The sequence below is a fragment of the Colossoma macropomum genome, unplaced genomic scaffold, assembly GCF_904425465.1.
Source record: "Colossoma macropomum unplaced genomic scaffold, Colossoma_macropomum, whole genome shotgun sequence".
NCBI classification, from domain to species: domain Eukaryota; kingdom Metazoa; phylum Chordata; class Actinopteri; order Characiformes; family Serrasalmidae; genus Colossoma; species Colossoma macropomum.
In genome coordinates this window covers 8,565,728-8,582,384 of record NW_023494801.1, presented here as the reverse complement: position 1 = coordinate 8,582,384, position 16,657 = coordinate 8,565,728, and the positions used below count along the sequence as shown (strand labels likewise).

Here is a 16,657-nt window from a genome sequence, read left to right as displayed (position 1 = left end):
TCCATGCAATCACTGGCCACTGTATTAAGCACACCTACCTTGTAGCTACACTCATTGTCCATTTTATCAGCTCCACTTGACATATACAATTAACGGCCAAAAGTATGTGAACACTTGACCATCACACCTATTTTAGCTTGTTGGACATCCCATTCCCAAACCATGGGCATTCATTTGGAGTTGACCCCTCTTTGTGGCTATAACAGCTTCCACTCTGGAAAAAAGGAAAAGGGCCTTCCTCAAAGTGTTGGCACAAAATTGAAAGAATATAGTTGTCTAAAATTTCTTTGCATGCTGTAGCATGTGTATGTGCACTACATATGAATCTTTTTGTTTGTGTTTACTAAATTTACACAATTTGCTCCTAATTTGATCAAGTCCAAAGACAGTTCTTCTTTGTGGCATGTTGGGGTCAGGCAAAGCTAACATATAACTGAACCTGATGCATACAAAGCTTTCCACCGCAACTAGCACTACTACATCTCTACACTTCAGAACAGTGCTGCCCTCAGGGGGCGGTCATTTTCAGAAGGCCTCAGTTTGAAAAGCTGCTGTGTTGGCAGTAAAGCTTCGTGTAGCCTGCAGCGTGCCATTAGATGTCAGTTGAGCAGCGCTGTTCAGTGAAGTGCATTCTTATTGTTTCTGTTCCTCTTTCTTTCATTTCCGTTTTTTTTAAAGATTCCTAAGTCCGTGCCCCAAATGATGCCTGGTCAAAAAATTGCTGAACAAGGCAATGTCTTTGTGCACATTACTGTAGAATCACGTTACCTAGTAGGGCTGCACAGTATATTGTTCTGTAAACCATACTGATATCGCATGGGAGTGACAAATCAGAGATGTTATTGACAAATCAGAGATGTTATTTGCTTGTTTAGATGCATCAAGACATTCACACTCACAATAAGCACAATAATTAATGCACAACGGTCCTTGATGATATCACATGAAGGGGTCTTTTGAATATATTGGAAGCTAGATTGCAATTGCACTATGTAGCATTTATGATTGGAATATTGTTTTGCCCATATTGAGCATTGGGATGTACCAATCCGAGTACACAGGTTGAATTGGATCCAGTATTGATGAACTACATTATTTAGATAAGATATACTATGTGAATGTTTCACTGCCAGTATGCCAATTAAATTCACTTGTGTGCATGTTGTGACATCCCAGGCTCATATGTTTTGTTTTTGACCAACTTATCATTTAATAGTGTTTAATGTTGGTTTATTACCAAATTTGATTGAACTCCCTGTTGATTTGGCTACCAGTTACTTTATTATTCTGCAGTGAAAGCATTTCATTTTCATAATGTGCATAGTGATATACACCACTAACTTATGTTTTTGCTTGTGATGAGAAAGATGTCTGATGAGTTTTCATCTCCTTCTCCCTTCCAGAAAAGTGAGGGGGTGCATTTACCTTGTTTTCATCTGGTAATTCATTTACTGTTCTATCTCTTTCTCATTCTTTTTGTCTCTCTTTCTGTCTGTCTGTTTCTCAGACCCCCAGCTCAAGCAGAACTGCATCTTTCTCTGAGGTGAAGAGTACAGAAGGGTTTGCTTCTGTAGAAAAGGCCAGACCAGGGGTTCCACCAGGTTAGATACAGGCACAGATGCAGTGCACACACATGAACATCAATAGATGGGCATGCAGTATTAAATCAGGCTGTGCGCTCCCCCTGCAGGCCGCTAAGGGAATTGGTCCAAGTAACAATCTTTATGTCCTCTTACTGTTGCTGTTGTGATGATGATGGTGGTTGTTGAGTATAGCTGGACGACACTGACCCATAGGCAGCCGCACAGATAGGAAAGTCACCGAAACTCCAGACATTTGAAAAGCTGTTTGGAACCTTTTCCTTTCACTTATAATGTCTTTAGATATATACAGTCATATGCAAAAGTTTGAACAGCTCTGGTCAAATGACACATTTTGTTAATTTTCTGTGTGATTGATAACCAATAATATTAGCCGATATAATTTTAAAATTTCTACATTAGAATTTAATTTTATTCTCCAATACATACCCAGAATTCTTAACACACAAAACATATCATGTTATAACAAAAGATTTGGCCGTATTATTGGGAGATAAGAGTTCAAAACCCAGTGGTGCTGTCATCAAAATTAATTTTTGATTTGTAAAGTAATTATTAAATATACTAGTAAAGTAAAATAGTACTAGTAAATAGTACTACAAGTAAAAATAGTAAAGTAGTAAAGTAATTACTGGCGCATTATCACGTGTTATTGGCCAATCAGTATCAGGTCTATTACATGCCGTAGTGTATCTGTCCTAAAAGGTCTTGTTTGTAAACCTTTACTTGTGCTTGTAGTTGTGTTTTTGTAATCATGTATTGAAACATATTGCGTGTCGTGCTAGCTTATGTGCAGCGTTTTATGATGCCAGGATTAATGGAATATTTCTCCTGGAGATAAGTGGTAAGCTGAGGTCATGAGTGCCTTAATTAGTTCTGCTTATCCTTGCCTGGTGTTTTGTAATTGGCCTTGCTACTGGTGTAACCTTGGAGTCCAGACATCTTCCAGATCACATAAATAACCCTGAAGGACTATGTGCGTAATCAGGGACTTTTTTTTGTTGGATTATAATGCTTAAGTAGTACACTGCTCTGATACTGGGGCGAGATACCAGAGCCAGCCAGAATACATGACATTCTTTGATTTAACTGCTAAAAACACTTAAAGTGCACTACAAACCAGGACAGTGTTCTACCTTCTTATTTAAGTTTTTACCATGTGTATGGAATTGTGTTATCCTACTGCAACTTAGACTCCTTTTTATGTGCTCTTAAATTTGTTTAATGAGCTGATGGCCTTTTGACTTGCTCTGGAAGACACTGGTTAGGGATTTTATACTGCTCTCTATGGTCTGTACAGGACATTTCTTATGAAACAAACAAACAAAAAAATCCCATCCTACATCATACCTACCTATGATTCGTGCTTCTCTGTTCTTTTTGCTCTTTTGTCTCTAGGGAAAGCTACCACTCTGTTCAGCAAGCACACAAAGGCCATCGTGTGGGGCATGCAGACACGGGCGGTGCAGGGAATGTTGGACTTTGACTATGTGTGCTCTCGCAAAGAGCCCTCAGTGGCAGCCATGGTCTACCCCTTCACGTAAGCCCCCAGCTCATTCTGTTCACAAATGGTTTGACAAATGTAATTTACACAATTTCTCCTTATCCCAGGTATAGTCGGACTTCCAAGACATGTTTGATATATAAAGTTTGTTTAATTAGTTTTGCACCGGAGCTGGACCAAACATGTCTTTGCTGATCGGCTGCATTGTGCAAATTTTTTAAAAATCTGTATCAGTATTTAAAAAAAAGCATATCTGAGTGTGGGAAAGATGCTTTTTTGCTGAACTATGCCTTCAAGTGGTTTATGGTTGGTATTTTCTTGTGGTAAGCACAGCTTTTATTGCATGCAGTCTCTGCATGACTAATTCAAACCGAGTAGTCAGCAGGGCAAGCACGTGCAAACCCACAGAACCTATGTGGCAGATTATGCTGATTAGTTTCAGCCGTAGAGTATAAAGAGGAAGGAAACCGTTCTGCATGTTATTCATAGCTGTTTAGCTTCTTTTCACTCGTTCTAATAACCGTTACAGCCATAATCTACACATCGGCACACAAAACTCTCCATTAAGAGTTCTATGTTTAAAGCTGTTTTAGGCAGCATTTTTTTTAAGATTTTCACCTTTTTTTTACTGATGATGTTGATGATTATCTGCTTGTGTGTGTGTGTGTGTGTGTGTGTGTGTGTGTGTGTGTGTGTGTGTGTGTGTTGGTTGAGAAGCACTTTTTCATAATTCTATCATTCTGCTGTGCACCGGATGCTTAGTAACAGTTGCTTTACACTGCAAGCAACCATTACATTAGCACAACTTTAGCACATACAAAAAAAACAGAAAAATGGAAAGATCATTTCTAGATGTTAATATTTAATTATTATTTTAATATTTATTATTATTTAATTATTATTATAATATTTATGATTATTTAGATAATATTTGTCATATAAATAAACAATTGGTCAGATTCTAAGGAAGAGTGTGACCACAGGCCTACATCAAATTCTAAACCAATCATTGCTCCTAAGCATTTTTAGAAATCTTGTTCTTTGGTGACTCACACTGTACATTTGACATCATGTATGGACAAAGCCTACAATTTATATACTCACTTTGGCCCATATTTATCAAACTCCTCACAGTACGAATGCCAGTCTGAGGTCAGCCTACAGTTTTTATATAACACTGAAAAGAATGACATGAACTGATGAAACCTGATCTTAGATCAGTGTTCTTACTTTGAAAGACTTGATAAATATGGGCCATTATACGAAAATGCTTGGTCCAATTGGCAGAATGGCCGCTAAGATACCTGAAGAAAAGGGGTCAAATTTCACCCCCTCAATGCTGTACAGCTCAGCTGTTATTATGAAATCATCTACAGCTCCTAATTGAGAATCACCTCATTTTTCTTCCTACTAGCAGTTTAAAACCTATACAATATTAACATTATATAAGAACCATTTTATACATGGATTTGCAACAAAGTTTTATATTATTGAAAACAGTAATTCCGAACTTCTCCTGTCAGTTTTATGACTGCGTGCATGTAAACTTCCTGTTGTGAATTTTATGTATGTTTCTTCCTGCAGTGGAGACCATAAGCAGAAGTTTTATTGGGGTCATAAGGAGATTTTGCTGCCTGTTTACAAGAACATGTCAGATGCCATGAAGAAACACCCCGAAGTGGATGTGCTCATCAGTTTCGCCTCTCTGCGCTCAGCCTACGACAGCACCATGGAAACATTACAGTACCCACAGGTCTGAGCTCCATGCCACCAAGAATATACTAACTTACTGTACCATACCAAGGCAGTACATATCATATCAACACCATTAGCCTATTTGGAAGTAGCACTTTACATTGTGTATATATTTCATGATGATCAGACCAACAGAAATGCCCCGAAAGTATTTGGAAATAAATCTTGTACATTAACATACATTAAAGTTAAGAACGTTTGGTAGCACTATTTTAAGGTCTGCTTCTAAATGCTTACTAAATTATTAGCAAACTATTAAAATGTCCTAGTTAGTGCGATAAGGAAACATTGTTATTTTGAATTATTATTATGAATAATAATAATAATAATAATAATAATAACAACAACAATTTATAGAGCACTTTTCATACTGGTGGCAGCTCAAAGTGCTTTACAGACAGGTGATAAAGATTTAACAGTAAAAGAAAAAGAACAGTAACAGAAACTGAGTATTAGTTTAAAAATCAATGACACCAATCAAATGAAACAGATAAATACCAAGAGACGTAGCATTTCACTTAACCTTTAACAGGCCAAAGTTTTATCACACACTTCTATAACCTAAGAATAGCTCAACCAGTTTGCACTAAAGTCCCTGTAGTTACTGAATAATTAGTCTTTCGGTGTAACAGACCTGGGATTTTAAGGGGTTAAACACTAAGTTAAAGAGATACATTTCAAATGTTTCTTAAAAGTGAGCACTGAGTTTGACTGTCTAATCAAAGGTGGATTTGAGTTCCACAGTTTAGAAGCAGAATAACTGAAAGAGTCTCTCCATGTTTTCTGTAGTTTATGGAAGATGTTTGCAGAAGGTCAGTATCTGCAGATCTAAGATCACATGCTGGAACATAGACAGACATTCTGTGATGCTGCTAAGTCTGCTGACGTCTTAAAAACTTGTAGCAGGGAATGTAGCTGAACTTATCTATCCTAAAAAATCTATCCTAAAAGATCCAGCTAGCCAGTGCAGTTCTTTCAAAATAGCCGTGATATGAGCTCTCAGTTTTGTTTTGTTAGGATCCATACTGCTGCATTTTCTATGAGCTGTACAGGATGGACTGTTGAAGCCCAGTAAAAAGAACATTACAGAAATTAACTGTAACTAATTAAACTAATTAAACTTCTTAACTAATTAAAATTTGGCAATATTTGATAAATGATAAAAAGCTATTTTAGTGACTGCGTTTACATGAAGGATAAAACAGAGCACACAGGTTTTGTACTTCAGATTTGGTAAATTAAGCTAACCGAGCTTCTCATAAAGCATTTTTCTCTGAGTTTTAGTACCAAGGATCAGTATTTCAGTTGTGCAATTGTAGGAAATTTTGTGACATCCACTAAGAAATATCTGACACAGAGCTGATAAGCCTGTCAATGAAGTCTAGATTTTTGGAAGGAAAGGAAAGTATAATTGCATGTCATTAGCATAATTATGAAAATTGATATTATATTTCCTGATGACATCCCATAGAGGTAACCCTGTAAAGAGAAAAGCAAAAGCTGACATAGGAACAGGGTCAATATCACATGTGGACAAACCTACTTTGTTTATAACAGTGGTAAGCTCCTGATAATTGATAACAGAGAAGGATGTCATTACCGATGATCAGGAAGGTTATTAGAATTTGTTTCAGCTCGCTGTGCTATGCTCTGTCTTATCAAGGCTATTTTATTTTGAAATGGACTGCAAACTCTTTGCAGACACACTAGCAGAAAGGTTAGGGTCAGTCAGTTGGTTTCACTAGAGAGGTATGTGTGTCTGGATTTTTCATAGCATTATTGAAGGTGGAGATCTGCTTTTTGAGAATAATGTACTTGTAGTTTTGTTTTTCTCCATAAGCAAGTTTTTCTTCCATTCGACTGGTGTGAGAATGTCAGGGGTTTTCTTTAATTTAGCATTTAGATCAGACCACATCATTGCAGGAGGCAGTCAGAGCTGTATTTCATGCAGGACTATAAGTATTTTTAAACTTCTACAACAGTGTTCAAGCAGCTGCAAACTTTAAAGGTTGATCTTTTGCTTGCTTGGTTATTGGGAATTCAGATCTATATTACTATATTGTTCATATTTCTTTATTTCTTGTGCTGATGTTTCTTCCAGAGGCAGTGTGGAGCTCTGCAGTGAGTGATGCAACAGAGGATAGTTTTTACATGATACTTGCTTCAACACTTATTGGCCCCACTTCGTGAATTTGTGTGGTTTAGCTCCTCATGGCTGAGCTATTATTGCTCTTACACTTTTATCTCACAGCAACAGCACTTACAGTTGACCGGGGCAGATCAAGCAGGGCGGAAATTTCACCATCTGCCTTGTGGCAAAGGTGGCATCCTATGAATGTGCCACATTTAAAGTCACTGAGCTCTTCAGTACAACTCATTCTACTGCCAGTGTTTGTCTATGGAGATAGCAAGGCTATGTGCTTGATTTTATGTAACTGGTAGCAGCGGATGTAGCCCCCTAAACTGTGGGATGTCCACATTCTTGTGGCCATACACTGTATGTTTCTGTTTACAATGGCATTTATAAATTGCTAGCTAGTCGTTAATAAACCTTAAAGAAGCAAACCTTAAAATACTGAACATTTTTTTCTTCTGCTGTAAAGCTCCCATTTCAGGGATTTAAGGCTTTGCTATTTTGTTATATCTGCTATAGAAGTGAATGCTGCAGGTGTGAATTGTGTGCTGCTTTGATTGAACACTGATTCAAATGTTGATTGTTTTTATTTCTGATGTGATGTATGTATGTGTGTTTGCAGATCCTCACTATTGCAATTATAGCAGAGGGCATTCCTGAGGCACTGACCCGCAAGATCATCAAGAAAGCAGATGAGAAGGGTGTGACTATCATTGGGCCAGCAACGGTAAAGCACAAACACTACCATTCATTTCATGTCACATATAATGTTTGACCGTCTGTGTATTTTATCTGCATACTATACTGCACCAAATACTTTTAATAAATGCTAAATAAGTATCGTGTAGTCTGTCAGTGGAGGAGGGTTGTATTAATGTTTGTCGATGCCCTTCTGTATGTCTGTGTCTGTATGTGCTTTAGGTGGGAGGTATAAAGCCTGGCTGTTTTAAGATTGGTAATACGGGCGGAATGCTAGACAACATCCTGGCGTCCAAGCTGTACCGTCCAGGCAGCGTAGCCTATGTCTCTCGCTCCGGGGGCATGTCCAACGAGCTCAACAACATCATCTCCCGCACTACAGACGGAGTGTTTGAGGGCGTCGCCATTGGGGGAGACAGGTGTGTACATATGTGCATATGAGACCACCCTCTCATTTATTTAGTTTCCAGTCAAAATGGCAATTAAGTACAAGTTTTCATTTTTCAGTGTCAGGAAAAAAAGCATAATAGGTTTTAGTTTTCAGTATTTAGTGTGTCCACCCTCTGCCTTCATTACAGTTTCCATTCTTTACAGGAGGAACACAAGTTTTAGGTTTGGTTTTTACCTATTTTCCTTTGACTCCCCCCTTCTTTACACAAGTGGATTAACTTGTGTCTGATCTCCTCAAAAATATGTCCTTTAGCTATTTTAGATGAACATGCGAAAGAAATGTGTGAGGCAGTTTGGTGAGTTGGGTAGCTGCTTGTATGAATGTTAGTGTCTGTTTAAAAGGGAACATAGGGAAATCTCTGGGAGCAGCTTTTGTTGGGAGAACACAGCTGGAACTGGTTGGGTCCAAGATTGAAAGGGATGGAAGAGTTAAAGTGACAGTGAGTGCATAGCACTGAAGAGTGGACAAATTAAATACAGATAGATTTGATAATATACTTAGTGTTGAATGCTTTTGTGTACTTTGCTGTTAAATATATGTTTCCTACTTATTCCTGACAATGAAAAATTAATAACTTGTACTTAATGGCCGTTTTGACTGGAATTTAAATGAACAATAAAGGTGGCCACTGACTTTACACGATACTGTATGTGTGCATGTATAGTTTGTGTTCATGTGTTTGAGTGTGTGTGCAGTACGTATACATGATTAAACTGTTGGTTTGTGCTGCAGGTACCCAGGCTCAGTGTTTATGGATCATGTGTTGAGGTATCAGGATACACCAGAGGTGAAAATGATCGTTGTGCTGGGAGAGGTGAGACATAGCTGTCCTCTTTAACTAGATTGTTCAAACATCACTTAAAGGGCCCATTTCCTACATTTTCTATATTGTATTGTTTTCCCTAGAGGTCTACTTTTAAACTATTTGTGTGGTTTTACCTACCAAACATGGTCAGAATTTATTTTTACATGGCCTGATTCAAGATAAATGAGCTTTGGTTTGATTGGCTGCCCTGTATTGTGTCTGAGAGAGCACTCAGAACGGAAAGACTCCTTAGAACTTCAGTGTGAGTGGGTGAGGCTAAACTGCTGTAGGCTGAATAAGTGCATATATGTAAATGAGTTGGTTCTCATGACATTCCTTTCCATATATAGAATGGATAGCAAACGGTACAAAGTTTTATGTGATATGGGCCCTTTAAGCCTTGCAAAATTTAAGTAAGGCACTTTTTTTCTTTTCCATTCTTTTTCTCCTTTCCTTTCTTATGTTTCTGTATTTCTGTCTTTTTGTCTTTCTTTCTAGATTGGAGGTACAGAGGAGTATAAGATTTGTCAGGGCATTAAAGAGAGAAGGATCACTAAGCCTGTTGTCTGCTGGTGTATCGGCACCTGTGCTACCATGTTTGCCTCTGAGGTGAGTTTGTGTGCCTCTTCAGAGGGAAGAATAAATTATTTTTGACTGATTCAGTAACTGGAGTGAGCTGAGGGAGTTGCTTTCTGGTTATGAAAGAGATCCTTGACCCTTTTTGGCCTTGTTTTGTGTGCAGGTGCAGTTCGGCCATGCTGGAGCATGTGCTAATCAGGCCTCTGAGACTGCAGTGGCCAAAAACAAGGCCCTGAAAGAGGCTGGAGTCTTTGTACCCAAGAGCTTTGACGAACTAGGAGAGGTCATCAAGTAAGACTTACAAGACTTACATGCTAACGTATTATCACTGTGATATGAGACGCTTTTAGCTTCATTTTATTCTGATCTTTTACACAGTTTGAAAATGTCATCTGCCCTTTACACTGTGTAAATGTTTCACGAAGAATGGACCAACAGAAATGGTCCAACATTACTTATTTGTGTAAAGTCTTGTTACATTAATGTACATTAAAGTTTAGAACATTATTATAAATAATCTTACAGATTTTTTTGGATGTGAATGAATGGAAATGATTATGTTTGCATGTTCTAGGTCAGTTTATGATGACCTGGTGAGCCGAGGTGTGATTGTGCCTGCTAAGGAAGTTCCCCCTCCCACTGTGCCGATGGATTACTCTTGGGCAAGGGTCAGTACGCCCCTTTCATTATTTAACTTTTTTCACACCCACATACTAGATATTTTATATTAATCTGTATATCTTTTCTTGTATTTCTCAAATTTTTCTTAATTTTCACTAATATTTAACAGTTAAAACCAACTCTTGCTGTAGTGTATTATATGATAAGAGGATTCACATTCTTTGTTGATAACAGTTTTTAATTCCATACAAATTCGCAATTTAACATACCTGAGTCAGCTGCAGAATCTTCGGGAGACTCTAGTCTTTAATTTAATATTTAAAAATTGAAACGGTCTTTGTCAAATGACATTTTAAAGTGAAAGTAAGTTAACATAGGGAACTTAACTATGGCATTTTTTCTGAAAACTTTAACACACAGTTTCTATTTATTTGCAAAGTTTAGTGTGAGTTAAACATACACTTTAAAATGTGCCCCAATTTTACAATATGTATAAATATTAATAAACATGAATATTAATAAACATTAGTATTATGTGATTCTCTCTCTGTCTCTCTCTTTTTCTCTGTGTCTATCTCTTGGTCTCTCTCTTTCTCTTTCTCTCTCTCTCTCTCTCTCTCTCTCTCTCTCTCTCTCTCTCTCTCTCTCTCTCTCTCTGTGTGTGTGTGTGTGTGTGTGTGTGTGTGTGTGTGTGTGTGTGTGTGTGCAGGAGTTAGGTCTGATTCGTAAGCCAGCATCTTTCATGACCAGTATCTGTGATGAGAGAGGTCAGGAGCTGATCTATGCTGGAATGCCCATCACAGAGGTCTTTAAGTCAGAGATCGGTCTGGGGGGCACTCTGGGACTGCTCTGGTTCCAGAGGAGGTGAGTGTGCACGTGATACTCCTGTGGAATTTGTGTATTAATCACGGTCTGTGTTCTTTTTCTACTGTAGCTCTCAAATGTCCTCTTGGGTATCAGTAAATTAGGGATGCATGATGATATCGGAATCAAATCAGTGTTGGGAATGTAATTGCTTAAAAAAACATTGGACAGATGTTTAGATTTGGCCAATATTTGAAGTGACATTTGATGATATATTTTTGTACTGTGGAAGAGCACAACATTTAGGAGACCCTGGGTTGCTGTGCTAAAAAGGGCTGCATTTTAGTCATTTTACTGACTTTGTAACTTCAAACAAGTAAATGTTATATTTCATCTGCGATTCTAATCTGATTTTGTTTGTGTTTACATTTTGTAAATGATTATGTATCAGCATCATCAGATATGCACATGAAGAATGTCTGATGTCTATCTGTCTATCTACCACACATCTGTCTACTTATCTATATCATCAAATACATATCTCATTGTGTGCGACAGGCTTCCACGATATGCGTGTCAGTTCATAGAGATGTGTCTGATGGTGACTGCGGATCATGGCCCTGCGGTGTCCGGAGCTCATAACACCATCGTGTGTGCCCGCGCTGGCAAAGACCTCATCTCCAGTCTTACATCCGGCCTGCTCACTATCGTAAGACCAGTTTCAGCTGCATTCACTTGGAATAATATTACTTCAGTTCAGTTGTTTGATGTGGGATGTAAACATTTGTTAAAGTTTCATAACACAGTATTCACTCTCCATCCCATGTGTACATACTTACCCTGACCAACCACTTTATTAAGCACACCTTCTTGTATCTACACTCATTGTCCATTTTATCAGCTCAGCTTTCTATATAGGTGCACTTTGTAGTTCTACAGTTACAGACTGTAGTCCATCTGTTTCTCTGCATACTTTGTTAGCCCCCTTTTACCCTGTTCTTCAGAGGTCAGGACCCCCATGGACCCTCACAGAGCAGGTATTATTTGGGTGGTGGATCATTCTCAGCAATGCAGTAACACTGACGTGGTGGTGGTGTGTTAGTGTGTTTTGTGCTGGTCTGAGTGGATCAGACACAGCATTGCTGCTGGAGTTTTTAAAACACCTCAGTGTCACTGCTGGACTGAGAATAGTCCACCAAACAAAAATATCCAGCCAACAGCCTGTTTAATTGTAAGGAATAAAGAGAGGTTGGAAAATGGTCAGGTAAAAATCAATTATGACTGTTTTTAGTAAGCAAACACAAATGTTAAGTGGACTTAAGAGAAAAACTGTCATTGAAACAAATGTGGAATTTGGGTCTGTTAGAGTTGTATTATGTGTGTGCTTTTGTGTTCAGGGGGATCGATTCGGTGGTGCTCTGGATGCTGCTGCTAAGCAGTTCAGTAAGGCGTTTGATAGTGGAATGCTGCCCATGGAGTTTGTCAACAAGATGAAGAAAGACGGCAAACTAATCATGGGCATTGGGCACAGGGTCAAATCTGTGAGTAAGCACAAACGCAGATGTAACCACTGCTGCTGCTTTGATCTCTGCTGTCATGGCAACTAGCCACCCTTTCTCTACTGTGGTTGCCAGTCTCACGCCTCACTTTGCACTCTGCTCTCCTTCACTCACTCACAATAAAAAAAGCATTACTACATGTAGAGCTGGGCGTTATAGCAAAAATGTAAGATCATGATACTTCAAAAAGTTTTCACGATAAACAATGTCACAATATCTTTTTTTTTTTTTCTGACAACATGTAAGTTGCCACAATTAATATATTCTCTCAAATACTATTTCACACACAACGCTGCACTAAATCCAAACAGACAGGACAAATCATTATTTGTGATCAAACATGCAGTTGGAAAGTGTTTTTTAAATATTAACAATATACATGATACACTAAGAAAAGCTTATTGTGGCCTAATAATCACAATACTGCCCAGATCAAACTACTTGCATGATAGACTCTTGTTCTTTCAATATCGATTGCATCAATTTTTAAAGCTCTCATTGTTCATTTCATCATGATCTGTTCTGGATTTAAAAAACAAAAACAGGGTCTAATATCTTTTGTTTTTCACTACGGCACCCAGTTTGATCTTTTTTTTTTCAGAAAATAAAAAATTAATATGAATGTATAATTTTAATAAAAACCTTATTGTATTTAAATATTAAATGATGAATTCACAAAAAACGCTAATCAATGATTCAGAAATCCCGCACTATATTCTTGCCTTTACATCAAAGCTGAATTTCTGCACATGGTTATGTTTTGTGTGGTTCGTGTCTCAGATCAATAACCCTGATATGAGGGTGCAGATCCTGAAGGACTTTGTGAAGCAGCACTTCCCCTCCACCCAGCTATTGGACTATGCACTGGAAGTGGAAAAAATCACCACCTCTAAGGTACAATAGCACCTGTGTGTATATGTGTATATACATGTGTATGTGCTATTGTGTTTGTGTTTGTGTGTGTGTGTCCGTGTGAATCAGAATCCTGTTGTGGTTGATGATGGAAAGCCTGCTATTCAGTAACAATATATTTGTGTCTCTGTTCCTCTCAGAAACCAAACCTCATTCTGAATGTAGATGGTTTTATTGGAGTGGCCTTCGTGGATCTGCTGAGGACGTGTGGAGGCTTTACAAGGTGAGTATGAAGGCTGAAGAAGAGCAAACACGTTCACTGATCGGTCTCTCTCTCTCTCTTTTGGGCTCTGTTCAGGCTTGATATAAACCTCTGCCTGGAGTGATCTGATCATAAGTGGACATCAAAACATGTAGCTGTTTGCACCTGGCATTTCCATGGGTCTCAAATCTGTCCCCAGTGACTGGATTTCATGATTGGAGGAAGGTTACCACCTACATTTACTACACGAGTCTCTAATTGCATTTACTGTCAGACAAAAAATACCAGGAATCCACGTTTATGTAAATGAAATGGCTGTTACAAACGTTTAGACCACATGAACCGCTGACGCGACTTGAAAACAAATGGTACAGGAGGTGAAAAATTAAGCCGCACAGCTGCTTACATGTCCGCTATGGTGACGCAGCTGATGAAGATGGTCCTTCACCGCTGTTAAAGATGCATCAAGATTCTTTAGCGTTCACATTATAAATGTTGTGTGGCCATATGCGTCCCTGAAGACTTATGAAGGTGGTTTGAGAGATCGGATCTCCAAGACACATCGGATCACACTGTCTCCAAGACACATTGTACCCTGTTCACTCCGGTACTTAGCGCTGTTCACTTATGATCGGATCATCGAGGACACGTCAATGCCAAGTATGACCAGGGCCCTGCAATACCTCTCTCTCTTTATCTCTCTCTCACACACACAGCGTATGTTTATGGTAATGGGCTTTGCATCATTCACACTTGCAGCATTTACATTGTTTTACTATTATTTTTTCCGATAATCCAATTACACAAGATGTGACATCCCCAATGAAGATGTGACATCCTCCTGTTTGCTTCTTGTTGTCACTATGCTGTGCTAATGTTATAAAACACCTGCATAACAAGGTGTCAGCGTGTAGTGTGATATTTATGTAATCAACCTGTTTCCCGGTAATGTGTTGGCTCACATGAGCCCTCACCATCATTTCTAGGGAACTGTAGTAGGTTTTCACTCAGTCGCCTGATGCGTCAGTCATTGTGAGATTTTGACACTGACTTGCATTCATACTAACCCCCTAATCACTTCACTGCTGTCAAATACCTACACAAAACTGTATGCGTGAAAGAGATTTGTCTCTCCTGTATTACAGGGACGAGGCTGATGAGTTTGTGGAGATTGGCGCACTGAATGGAATCTTCGTTTTGGGACGCAGCATGGGCTTCATTGGTCAGTGTTTGTGATGTTTGTGGTTGTGTATTTATCTGATGGTCTTGTGCTCTTTGGTTCAGGGAGAAAATGGGAGTTTCTAACTATACAGTTTTAGTTAAACTAATCAAACTTAACTTAAACATAATTCTTTGTGCATTGTGACTCTGAGTGTATCCTAAACTTGCAGCTGAGACTTTTAAACCAGATTGAACTATTAAGCAATTTATGCTCTTGTTTTCTTTTTTTCTTTCTTTTTTCTTCCTTTCTTTACTTGTATCTCTTTCTCCTGTTTTCTCTCTCATGCGCTCTCTCTCTCATTCCATATTTTTCTTTGCATCTGTTTATTTCTGTCTCCTTTCTCTTGTATTTCTCTCTCCATTTTTTGTTTCTTTCTTTTTTAATTTTTCTCTCCCTATTTTCTTTCTTTTTTATCTTTCTCTTTATTCTTCATTTTCTCTCCCTATTTTTTTTTGCTTTTCATTCTTCATTTTTCTCTCCCTCTTTCTTTCTTTCTTTCTCCCTCCTTTCACAGGCCACTATCTGGATCAGAAGCGTCTGAAACAGGGTCTGTACCGCCACCCATGGGACGACATCTCCTACGTCCTGCCCGAGCATATGTCAATGTAACTGTGGAAACCATACCATACGGCCTATCACTGGCATCTTCACCCTCTGCTTTGACCTCTGACCTCTAGGTGTAAGTCAGGGTTGAGGGGGGTGGTTGTGTCATTTCTGTGGAGTGTGTTAATATCTGTGAAAAACTGCTTGTGAACGTGTTAATGTTTGTGTCTCATGCAGTCTGTAAGTCAAACTGTGGTAAATGTGTTGTCTTTATATTCCTGTAGTGTCGATGCAGTAGGTGAGAAAATGTTCAGACACCATCACCATAAACCTCACATAGTTCTTTCCTGTTGAGAGGAGAGCTCACTCAAATAGCCTAAGTAGTGTAAGAAATAGTTTTAACATGCAAGAACAGTTCATTGGAACAAGACATGTAGCTTTTGAAGAATATTTGATTGATCTCTCTTTAGATTAGTATGACCTTTCTGCAGCCTTTGCTGCCATCTCTAGCTAACAGTTTGCCAGTAGCAAGTACTAGTGCAATAATAAACCTAGTCTAGAGGTAGGCAGGAGCTTTATTTTGTGTTTAAATGTCTAAATGTTGGAGTTGAAAGTGTTGGGAAAATCAGAATGTAGTGCACTATTTTTGAGAGTTGATGAATGTACACATAACAAATAACTATTTTGGACAGTGGTATTTTTAAAGATGATGTGTGCCATAGTATTGTCCATAATGTTTACAATACAGTGATAATTAGCCAGTGCAACCGTGTGAACAAACATGTTATCATATGGGATGTTTACCGTATCTGTGCCCATTATGTGACACCATTCCATTTGTGTATTTTTAATTTTTGTATGCCTTATGTTAAGCTGTGCTTTTATAAAGTGTGAAACACTGAAACACACATTCAGCTACAACTGTGTCATACTTGAGCGGAAAAAAACAAATAAATAATAAGTTTCTGAATTGCGTCACTTGTTATTGTTATAAATCACCTGTGCTTTAGGGTGGCTAAATCTTTTAAATCTTCAGGAGGTGATAGGCTAGGATGGGTTTACATAGAAATAAGACTGTATTAGTGCATGTCGGCTTTGAGTCACTGGTTAATCGTTTTCTTCCACTGACTGCTAAACTGTGCTCATGGCAGAAACTACCTATGAGGACAACAATGTCTGGACCTCGGTAGTCTAAGAAGCGTTTTTTTTTTTACTTCTCTATTCATAAGATTAAACGTAGAAACAGCGGTGTTATGATAATACAGT

General features: G+C 38.4%; 1 protein-coding gene across 1 annotated transcript in view; it reads left to right on the top strand.

Moving 5' to 3' along the window:
- The window catches only part of aclya (ATP citrate lyase a), a 41,731-nt gene extending 25,370 nt beyond the window's left edge, over positions 1-16,361 (top strand). Inside the window, exons 13-28 of the mRNA XM_036589936.1 lie at positions 1,508-1,601; positions 3,000-3,141; positions 4,690-4,858; positions 7,617-7,721; positions 7,916-8,112; positions 8,877-8,958; positions 9,448-9,558; positions 9,692-9,819; positions 10,103-10,196; positions 10,859-11,013; positions 11,512-11,662; positions 12,351-12,494; positions 13,293-13,406; positions 13,565-13,647; positions 14,772-14,848; positions 15,363-16,361. Coding sequence (XP_036445829.1) covers positions 1,508-1,601; positions 3,000-3,141; positions 4,690-4,858; positions 7,617-7,721; positions 7,916-8,112; positions 8,877-8,958; positions 9,448-9,558; positions 9,692-9,819; positions 10,103-10,196; positions 10,859-11,013; positions 11,512-11,662; positions 12,351-12,494; positions 13,293-13,406; positions 13,565-13,647; positions 14,772-14,848; positions 15,363-15,457 — 1,941 coding nt within the window. The 3' untranslated portion in view covers positions 15,458-16,361. The remainder of the gene's footprint in view (positions 1-1,507; positions 1,602-2,999; positions 3,142-4,689; positions 4,859-7,616; positions 7,722-7,915; positions 8,113-8,876; positions 8,959-9,447; positions 9,559-9,691; positions 9,820-10,102; positions 10,197-10,858; positions 11,014-11,511; positions 11,663-12,350; positions 12,495-13,292; positions 13,407-13,564; positions 13,648-14,771; positions 14,849-15,362) is intronic.
- Positions 16,362-16,657: the final 296 nt, after the last annotated feature.